The 10,771-nt window shown below is 42.0% G+C and overlaps 2 protein-coding genes across 2 annotated transcripts; both read left to right on the forward strand.

Annotated features, from left to right (window-relative positions):
* The first annotated feature begins 711 nt into the window (after nucleotides 1-711).
* LOC136436228 (transmembrane protein 272-like) lies at nucleotides 712-3,179 on the forward strand. The gene is made up of 4 exons (XM_066430030.1): nucleotides 712-1,075; nucleotides 1,854-1,919; nucleotides 2,203-2,448; nucleotides 2,971-3,179. Exons 1-4 carry the CDS (start codon nucleotides 1,069-1,071, stop codon nucleotides 3,165-3,167), a joined length of 516 nt encoding a protein of 171 aa, XP_066286127.1. The 5' UTR covers nucleotides 712-1,068; the 3' UTR covers nucleotides 3,168-3,179.
* A 1,495-nt stretch (nucleotides 3,180-4,674) lies between these two features.
* On the forward strand, nucleotides 4,675-8,885 carry LOC136436229 (transmembrane protein 272-like). The gene is made up of 4 exons (XM_066430031.1): nucleotides 4,675-4,841; nucleotides 5,561-5,626; nucleotides 6,183-6,383; nucleotides 6,977-8,885. The coding sequence occupies exons 1-4, from the start codon at nucleotides 4,814-4,816 to the stop codon at nucleotides 7,180-7,182; spliced, it is 501 nt and encodes a 166-aa protein (XP_066286128.1). The 5' UTR covers nucleotides 4,675-4,813; the 3' UTR covers nucleotides 7,183-8,885.
* The last annotated feature ends 1,886 nt before the right edge of the window (nucleotides 8,886-10,771 follow it).

Raw genomic sequence — 10,771 nt, forward strand, 5'->3', positions numbered from 1 at the left:
GCTTTTTATACCTCCTGTGAAAGTTCTAAACTTTACAACTAGTGCCATTCTGTGGTGTTACATGCGTTTCGGGAACTAGATCTATGTTGATAGTCTATTTTTACAATTTGGAATTTTTATACTTTGGTACAAGGTTTCTAAAACTAAGATTTTCTATTATACACGAGTGTATTTTTATGAGAAAATACAGCAATACTACGTTGTTCTGCTTCTTTGTATCATATCGTTTACCTAAACGAATTCTCCGATGATAGGCAAAAACACAACACCCGTTTACACACAACTATGTTCATCTATTCTTAACTTGTGCCTCAAAATAGACCAATTAAGGTTTGCAGGGCGGCTGATTGTCTCTCTCTAAGTGCTAAAAAAGTAATATATACCGTGGCGCTTATACGGTTAAGATTATAATGATTCCCATACTTCCTCTCGCAGATGACAATATTATCTTGTCAGTACACTGTACTACATTTAGATTAACTACAAAAAGGGAGCCCTTTCATGCGTGAATTGTGTCGTGGTATACAACTTAGAAAATTCTATTGTAATTACGTAATGAGCGGTAAACACATAGCAACGAACACACAAGGCCATCGCCATAGAAGTCCCAAAGGTACGGTTTGTTTGCAAAGGACAAATATTATTTCAAGCGTACACGAAGCTCCTGTATGCTGGGCAGAGCATACAGAAGTTGTGTTATTTTATTTATTGCCTGTCGGCTGATAACGGAGTTACAAGCTAACAGCAATCTACTCGTAACTCTAGACACGATCGTGAAAAAGAACCTATTCCTTTAGTGCACGGGACTCAACAAAGGACCCTTTTGTTTTCAGTTAGGATATTTGTTTGGGTTGAAAGTAACTCCGACCCCAGGACGTCACTGAGGATACAAAACAAAGGATCGATGTCACGAGAGAGGGAGGGGGGCGTCTGGTGAGTCACGGTTTTCCCGCCTGTTGTTGGGGTCAAACTTTCAAACTGTCGGAGTCAGATCGCGAGTTTCACTTCCTGTTTTTGGTGAAAATTTGAGAAAAGCTTGCCATTTCTTGCTCGTGTAGGTGATACAATATGGAAGGTGAGTGTCCGTTATTTACGAATTGAACATCATCGGCGAAAGACTACAGGTTCCATTGTAAATATTTCATGGGTAATACGAAGTGAGGGGAGAGGTGACGAGGAGCGGAGCTTGTCCTTGACACGGGTAGGAAGTGCGTTTGAAGAGAAGCCGTGGCTCTTGGTACAACGGGCAAGCTAGGTGTCACCCATAGGCAGACATGGTTTGTATCAAGAAAGAAGTCAGAAAGGCAGTGTACCATACGGACAGGTTTTACAGGTGTATGGCAGGGCCTACGACTCAAGGAAAGAGGTGGGCGGGGTGGTCGATACTGTACATTAAAACCACTACCGCCTGATTGCAGCCGTCATAAAGTCCAATATGGACACCTTCTGAACCCCACAGTACAGTGAAAACGCCACTTTTGTTGTCACTGAATCCAGAAACGCCATATGTAGCCGTCGCTTTCTGACTTCCGCTTTCACTGCGGTGATCTTTTCGGTTCTGCACCCTGACTATAAAGGCATCATGAACTCTAAATAGCAATTCTGTACAGTACTGTAATATACAGTGTAAATGTAACATGATGGCATGCATATGTGTGTGTGTGTGTGTGTGTGTGTGTGTGTGTGTGTGTGTGTATGTGTGTTCGTATGTGAGAGTTTCGGGGGGGGGGGGGTGCGTTAATTGGGCTGGAGCTATATAGCTAGGAATGTGGGTTTCACTTTCATTTTCAAAGGATGGTTTCAACACAGGTGCTCTGCTTTCACCAGATCTGACAATTGTTGTATGTCCCCAGTCTTCACCTGTAAGAATGCCAGCCGCCTGCTGTCTTTCCTCATCATCCTGTGTATGATCATCATTGGTAAGTACGTATACATTTCTCGTCATGAGATCGAATAGAACAGCCAGCAATAGCTTGCACTGTACTCTTGGTGCGTCTGTATGTATGTGCGTGCGTGTGTGTGTGAACCAACCGTTGATGACCCAAATTAAAATCTTAACTCTAACTCTTAACTTAGTTCGACTTCTTTTTGAAAACATTAAAAAACGACAAAATAGCTTCATCTCGGTGACTACAAGAGGGCTATGAAAGTTTCTCTGGACATGAAAACATATAAAATGCATAATTTGTCGTGCATCTACAGGTGGAGTGTACAGAGAAAGCTGTCCCATCAACTTCCTGATCCCCATCTACCTGATCGTGTACGGCGTCTTCCTACTAGTGCCGACTATCGGTTCCATCGTGCATGGCAGGCAGGACCAGGACGAAGCCGGTGAGCCGGAGGGCGGGGCAGGCGGGCAGTTCGGCCCGGACCAGATAATGAAGTCTCCCGTCTTCTCCTGCGTGCAGGGCGTGGTGGGCTGCTTCCTGTTCGGCTGGTTCATCGCAGGTAAGCACTTAGCCTGGATCATTGGACATTATGACTGACGGATAAAAGCACAATGTGACTATGTAGGCAAAGTAACCAGGAAGATCTGGGATGCTTGCGAGCAGTGGTCACTTAAAGACCATACGACACCAAAATCCAATATTTTCTCCTTATATTCAACAGAAGTAGTATCATTTAAAGAAGAAGTCAAACCCATCACAACTAGATTGATGAATATTTTAGATTGTATAGTATATCAAAGTATGATAGTAGGAAGCAGTATATCATTGTTTCTATTATATCTATGTCACATGTATTTGCAATTAGCCCTAGGGCGTGTATTTACAATAAACTTATATCTTATTTTATCAACTTGCATGTTTGTGTGTAAAATGTCCAAATTCCTTTGTTATTATATTGAACATCGCACTATCGAAAAATGATTCTTTCCTCTGTAGGATTTGTGTATCTAAAAACCTGCATACTTTTTCAGTATTTCACTTATTTTGTGGTTTATCCTGTCTCATTTTGTCATCATACTAGGTAACGTGTGGGTGTACTCGGCGTACCCCGTGGTTGACCGGAACAACTCGACCAGTCCCGAGTACTGTCACTTCGTGCTGTACGACTTCGCCTTCACCATCACCACGCTGGTGTGGATTACCCTGGCGCTGGGCCTGTGCGCAGGCGTCATCACGGTCGTCTGTTCCGTCGGCAAGGACGGCGAGGACATGTCATAGTTTAATAGGCAAAACAGACCGTACTGTTAAGCCCCTCTCTCACTGGACCCGCGGCACGCTGGCGGCGTCGCTGCGTCCTAAACTGGATTTGTCTTACCCTTGACTTTATGATGGGAATATCATTTAAAACGTATAATAAGTAGGACCAAAAAGACAGCAAAACACACAAAGCTTAAAAAGATCCGGTTTTTGGTCGATGAAATTCGTTGAGTGCTGCGGGTCCCTGAGAGGGGGGCTTTAGATACAAGCCTACGCTTAAGAATGAATTTCATGTTAACATGTTAACAAAAGTCTTTATACAAAACCAAGTGTTTTACCTAGTTGACGTTTCGGTGACGGTCTGTCACCTTCCTCAATCTGATTCTTGGGAAAGACGGCGAGGATATGTCATAGTTTGAGAAGAAAAAGAGGACCGTATTGTCGGATACAGAGCTAGACCTGTGCTTTAGGCCCCAGTTCCACTAGACGGCGATCGCGCTGCGGCGTAAATTGGATGTGTAAAACTTGACTCCATAATTGGAATATCATGCGAAATGTGAATATATGACAAAAAAAAACAAGATATGCAAAGCGTTAAAAAAAGTGCTTTGTCAAATCACTGGGTCGCATCGCGGTTGCCGTCCTAGTTGAATTACAGTGTAACTCATTGAAGGGTTTCTTCTGTTTTTGGGTATCAGCATAAAATGCTGGCAAATGGTAAAGCGCGCAGAAATTTGCCGAAGAGAATCAAATATGATTCATCCTAAAATAGCATAATTTTCTTTCAGGGATTTTCCAACACCGTATGAAATGGTTTTGGTGTACACCGTAATCCACAAGTTTATTTTTCAAGAGCTGACAAACCACATAAAAAGTGTTGCCGTCATTCTGTAATTGTACTTACATTAACTGGGCACTTAGATAGTATGTTAATTCATATTGTCTGACTTATAACTGAAGGTGAGGTACACGTGTAGACAGGCGGAGTTGGCCTTTTCGTCAGTTGTATGCATTATGTAACGTCATCATTGCATGTTAGATGGTTTTATTTGTCTAAGATGTCGGGCAGGTGCGCTTATAAGGATCGCCTTTGCTTTTTATTTTGAACAAGCCGCCAGGGTATCCAAAATCTAATCACTTCTAGGTCTCATCAAGACCTACCCACCTACCAAATATCCATCTAGGCCTTCTCGAGTTATGCTGGTCTTTTACATACATACATAGTTACATACAAACATACATAAAAACGCTACCCTCTGCATAACCTTCTCGGCGAAGGTAATTACTGTAACGTTCTAAACACAAAGAAGTGCATATCATGTTCGTTTTTGAGCCACATTTGCCATCTGTACATGTGTTTTTCTGTCATTAAATAAACACCGATTTTGAAAAAAAAAGCCAGTATGGCATATGTTTGTTTACCCTTAAGCCATAAGGTGATTTTGGTCTGATCATAATATATATAGACTGCACACTGTACAATAGTCCCTTGCGCCACATGCCTGTCACGAGAGGGTTCATTGCCCTCGGGTATGTCATACCCGCGGCGGGGTCAAAGGTTACGGCTGAAGTTTCCCTCAGTGAGGGCGGGTTTTCCGCGCTGTTTGGGCTGACAGAGTTAGTCCGAGTTGAACAAACACTGAAGGGGCGACTCGTCCTGATACACCATGGGTGAGCAGGAGTCGACTAGAACAGGTGAGAAGCGTAGATTAGGTATTGCAGCGCGACATGGCCTATACACATATACAGTAATCTATGTGGGGAGGGGGGAAGGCGAATGTTGTTGTTCGTCAGCTTGTGAGTGGTTTCGTTCTGGCAGGTAGAAATTGTGTATGTTCCTAGTGTTCATGCATGTACAGTCTTTCAGGTGTCGTTACGCGTCTTATCAAGATGTAGAAGTTGAAAAAGTTAGTTGACACTGTCATTTACTGTTATACACATCTCAATCTCAATACGGAACTCCCAAGACCCAAACAAAGTTTAGGATATCCCAGGAAGGGGGTGTGACCGGGGGTTTAGGGAAGGCGGTTTACGTGTGTGTTTGCACGTATGGCATCATGCTTTACATTGGGATGGCAAGACTGGATGATTGCATGCATAATCGGATGCCGTTGTTTCCCACACAACTAATTTCATTCCAGAATGTACGTGTCAGCTAATTATCTAGGAATAAAATGCACCTGTGTACTTTTATCATGTATAGGACTCATAATTATACACCCAAAAGAAATATCATTCGATATCTATTGCAGCTGTATTTACAAGCGCTAAGCCGTTGTACAACACGTAATTTCGCGGTAGGGGCGATGATTCTCCTTGGCCTGTAACATGTGCGGTCCATGCACCTGTGTAGTCGTGTGTACACAGTAATAGATCTGAGCTGACCCGTTACCTGTGTTTGTTTTTGCTGACAGTGTTCATCTGTGAGACCTTCTGGCGGCTGGTCTCTCTCGGCATCATAGTGGCCATGGTTGTAGTTGGTGAGTATTAGAGCAAAGGCGCATGCGTGGTCCATGTTCTGTACTTCGAACAACACCACTACAACCACCACTATCACCACCACCACCACCAACAACAACAACAGCAACAAAAGCAAACAACAACATAGATGAGCGAAACGTTAGCGACTTCGGCAATTATGTATATAGGTTTCTATTGTCATATCTTATTTCATCGGTAGCAACATTGTATTTTCATGAAAGGAAAGGAGAAATGAAGGTGCTAATATAGATGCCCGAACCAATGTACTGTCCCGGTAGTAGAAAACTTGATATGAATTGACGATACGATCCTTGCCTGTCTTTTCCACACATAAATCAGTTAGGTATATAATCATATTCATGTTAGGTATACAATCGTGTTCTCTATTAGCTACACAAAATTCTCAGGAAAACATGAATGAAGGTGCCACTAATAAGATAAATGTCCAAAGCAAAGTGACTGCCAGCAAATAACTTGACCTGAATACAATAGATAAAATAAATAAATCAAAAACATGAATACGATACTTGACTGTTTTTCCCACACATCCACCAGGTTCCGTGTACGTGCACGACTGTCCCATCCAGTACATGATCCCCGTGTACCTGATCGTGTACGGCATCTTCCTCCTGCTGCCCACCTTCACCGCGCGGCACAAGAAGGCGGGGGAGGACCCGCCCGACGTGCTACAGTCGCCCGGACAATGCTGCTTCCAGGGCATCGTGGGTTGTTTCCTCCTCGTCTGGTTTATCGGAGGTTTGTACTGTGTAATTGACTGTAGGCTGTTTTATGTCGTCATTTTCATTGGTACATGTAAATCTCGGTAGTGGAGGTAATACAGCATGCACATATGACACGGTAGACTGCGATCTGATTCGACCGGTAGATCTAGAGATCGCGATCGAAGTCTCTGTCGACAGAGTGGTCTTCCGACTTCCATTTAAAGATCCTAAATTTCAAGTCAATCTATTGATCTAAAATGACAAAAATCCAAGTTGAAAAGTTCTGACTGTCTTTTAAGAGAGTATCTTTGAATTTACCGACTCCGATCGGGATCTCTTCCTGCAGAGTCGGCGATTATCTGCCCTACTCTGCAGTCTCTACCCTGACACATATATATATGTATATGGCGATTAGGCAGTAAATATTCGACGCATTGTTTGAATTGAGGGGCCTCAAGCTTATTCAGCAGTGTGTGGATGTAATTCTAGGTGTCAACCATGTATGTGCTGATGAAAATTAACGCTTGGTATTGTCAACTGTATGATATGATTGCAAAAGGACGAAGGGTCTAGAAAAGTTTGCTTCTAACGCCAACATGAGTAAAACCAGCGCTGTTTCCCTCCCAGGAACGAGTTGGGTGTACCCTGCCTTCCCAATGGTAGACCTGACCAACACCACCAGTCCGAACTACTGCCAACCCGTCCTGTACAACTTCGCCTTCACCATCACCACGGCCACATGGGTGGTGACGGGCCTGGGGCTGCTGGCATCTCTCTGTTACCTGGGGTTCACACTGGTGCGCGGTGACCAGAACCAGTACAGCGACGTATAATCCTACTCAGCAACTCTTGTAACTCCCTTGTCACACTTATGCGTATAAACAAGCATGAGTAATGCTAGGGTCACATTTCCTAACCGGGGCCCGGCTGTCTGTTTGCGGAAACGAAAAATCAAAGTGTATGTCAATAAATCTGCACAAGCTATGCTCTTAGATAATTTTGCGTACGTTTAGTATTTAGTATATGTCTGTTTATATCATAATTTCCGTTCCCAAAGACTGCCCGGCCGGGTCACGGATTGGAAATGTGACCCTAGCATTACGTATTAACATGTTATAGATTTAGGTTAAGTTTGCAGTCGAATAAGTGATTTCTTAGGTTCGATCACTAGGTTGCCCAACGGCGGGTCAAAGTAGAAAACAACTTTTCCTTGCAAACCTTACTTAAACCAAAAAAAGGTTGATGCGCAACTCAAACGCACTTGACTATACGCACAAATGTGACAGGGCCCTAAGATTTAGAAAGCGTGCAACAACAAGAAGAAGACATCTGCCAGTCGTGCATATGTATTTGATTGAGAGTATTCACAGCGACCAACGTTGGATTTGTATAGCCTATGACTTTGTAAATTGAATATGATCCATGATGTAAAGGTATGGCATCAAAACACTCACATTAACAGAATACACTTCTTCACCCATGGCATTGCTTTGAAGCACTAATGGCATTTTCGTCGCTCAAATGATCGTTCAACGATTGCCGCCTGTCGTGAGTGGAAAGGGGTTATAGCCTATTTCAGGACAGGGGGTACCTTCGTACGTATTCTATCATTTGTTGCTTCATATGTTTGAAAAAAAAAAGAGTTTTACGATACTGATATGGTCAGTATTTATAAATGATGAAGATTCGTTATCCTGTTTTTCATTTGACAGTATCATGATAAGGAAATTGATGCTTTGTAAAGTGGATCTACGTTTTAATATACTATAAGGTGAAATTCAGTCTATAGAATTGTTTATCGCGATTCGCAACTATGTTGTATCAAATATGAAAAATGATTTTCTTTTTGATTTATAAGCAGTTCATTTTTGTTCGCTTCTAAGTAACTAAGTAAGCAGTACAAGTGTAAAGTTGAGGAATTGGATTGATCACTTTCATTTTTATTCACATACCCAATATTGCATGCTTGTGTAGGCCTGAGTGAAAGTGACCATTATTTGATGGTACATTTCAGTTGAGACCCTATCATATTTGTAAACTTATTTTGTTTGCATTTTATTTTAGATTTGATACTTTGCATTCATTTTGTAAATCTGTAATGTTGAGTAGACTTCGGATTTTGATTTGTAGATTGTAAGAAGGGTGAAATAAATCATCAAGTATATTGTAAAAATAAATTGGTGAACTAAATCATCATAGATTAATCAACAATTTCAACTAGACGAATTGTTGAAGCTATAGGTCAATCTAGTGTCTAGTGCCGTACATGTTCAAATATATTTCGCTTCTCATTTTGATATAATAGCGATGCCTCTCTGTATTGCTAGAGGGCGTAGTAACAACACCATGAGATGTTATTTGTGATAAGTCTTATCTAAATGGTCGCGGCTGCGCCGACGAACATGATCTCATAAAGATCTTCATTACAATTCTGGATAGACGTTGATCACCAAGATAATCAAGTGTATTTTGAAAATCTAAGAGTTGTTGGAGTATCATTTTTGCCTTCTGAATAGATATAGTCATTTTTGTGTTTGCCAATGAGTTCTGCCACACCCACCTACATTAGATAAAGACAGAATCATCTTATGTCAGAAAATGTTTTTCTAACTCTTAAACATGTTTGTAAATCACGACATCGTAAAATGACTCTTGATTTATATCTCCAGTTATGACATGTCAAATGAAAATAACGAAGCGGAAAATAATGGAAGGAATGAGCTTAAACATTCATTACTTTTGAAATCGAACAACCTTGGCACAGGATTATCATCCAGTGGAAAAAATTATTTCCCATCCATCTCGACTCAGGACAAGTTGACATTCAAATTTATTGCCAGGACGATTTAAGGCTAAATCTTCCATCTATTCCTTTGCGAGGTGGACTGGAGATGCAATTTCTCGTTCGCCGATGCCTGTTATTGCCGATGTAGCTCAGCTGTTCCGTCGTCTGTCTCCATTCGCGTGTCCACACCTGTAAATACTGAAGTATGTATGAAGCCATCAATATTACATACATGTACTCTCTTTCGGTGATAGCTTTGGTGCAAGTTTTCAGGGAAACATTTGGTGTAATACCGGTGAAAATGATGCTGCAAGTCCTATATATAGACTCCACTCGTACAGTAATTCTTTACACCCCCTTTCCACTAGGACAGTGACCTCCCTACGACCACGCTGTGGCCTAATATTTAACAGAACGTTTAACAAATTTCATAGATTGAAAATTATACTTTTACGCCTTTGTGTGCATTGTTGTCTTCTCCGTCATACGTTTACATTTTGCATGATATTCCAATTATGAAGTCACCGGTTACACCAATCCAATTGAGGTCGCAGTGAGGTCGCAGCGCAATCGCCGTCTAGTGAAATGGTGGACTAAAGCCCCTGTCACACTTGTGCGTATATACAAGCCCGCATGAGTTGCGTATTAACATGTTTTTGGTCAATATTGAGTTTTCAGCCCAATAAGTCATTTCCTTGGTTCGATAACTAGGCTGCACAACGGTGGGTCAACGCAGAAAACAATTTCTTCCCCGCAAACTTTCCTTAAACCTAAGAAATGTTAATGCGCAACTCATGCGCACTTGAATATACGCTCAAGTGTGACAGGGCCCTAACATAAAGTCATACTTACTGACAGGACAGATCGTGCGGCATATTCTCCCGGCTGGGGACGAGGCTCGATAGCTAGGTATATGACGTCAGCTCCACGTCTCGACGCCTCGGGTGAGTAGAGTAATAGGAATGGATCTTCGTCCCGTAGTTTTACGACAATATGTCAGACGAAATGCTGCCACGCATGTCTACGCAATATTTTCACGACTATATGTCAGACAAAATGCTGCAACGCATGTCTACCCCGGAGTTTTACGACGATATGTCAAAAGAATCACGAAGCTTTTCAGCAATTTGTTTTGATGAGAAGTGACCTTTTATGTCATTAACATGGGTTTTACGGCAAATAATGACGAGTTAAACATACTGCTGTTCCACTGACGGTTCGTGAACGTGACTATTGTTCCGTTGTAGCTGCCAGTGGGTAAATTGTGGAGTCTAAGAAATGCCACTTGTCTCTTTGGATTAAGGTAGTCCGCAGTGTGTAATCTTTAATTATTTATACATCATAGAAATTATATCCCCATTCCACTAGGACGGCGCCCGCGTTGCACGCTCTCTGCGACTAAAAATTTAACAGAGCGCTCAACGAATTTCATAGATTTTTTTTACGCTTTGTGTGTTTTGTTGTCTTTTCAGCCATACTTTTGCATCTTGCATGATATTCCAACTATCAAATAAAGGACTGGACAAATTCGAGTTCGGTCGCAGAGAGAGTGCAGGGCGATCGCCGTCTAGTGGAATGGGAGTCTTAGTAATCAAATCACATGAAGGAAGTACAGGGGACATCTGTGTAATGACTGT

This window comes from Branchiostoma lanceolatum, chromosome 6 (assembly GCF_035083965.1).
Source record: "Branchiostoma lanceolatum isolate klBraLanc5 chromosome 6, klBraLanc5.hap2, whole genome shotgun sequence".
Lineage (NCBI taxonomy): Eukaryota > Metazoa > Chordata > Leptocardii > Amphioxiformes > Branchiostomatidae > Branchiostoma > Branchiostoma lanceolatum.

Excerpts from the sequence above, each read along its gene's own strand:
- LOC136436228 (XM_066430030.1), top strand. Across the intron at positions 1,920-2,202 it reads CCTGTGTATGATCATCATTG|GTGGAGTGTACAGAGAAAGC; the intron begins GTAAGTACGTAT and ends GTGCATCTACAG. Across the intron at positions 2,449-2,970 it reads GTTCGGCTGGTTCATCGCAG|GTAACGTGTGGGTGTACTCG; the intron begins GTAAGCACTTAG and ends TCATCATACTAG.
- LOC136436229 (XM_066430031.1), top strand. The coding sequence starts at position 4,814 with ATGGGTGAGCAGGAGTCGACTAGAACAG. Across the intron at positions 4,842-5,560 it reads GCAGGAGTCGACTAGAACAG|TGTTCATCTGTGAGACCTTC; the intron begins GTGAGAAGCGTA and ends TTTTGCTGACAG. Across the intron at positions 6,384-6,976 it reads CCTCGTCTGGTTTATCGGAG|GAACGAGTTGGGTGTACCCT; the intron begins GTTTGTACTGTG and ends TTTCCCTCCCAG.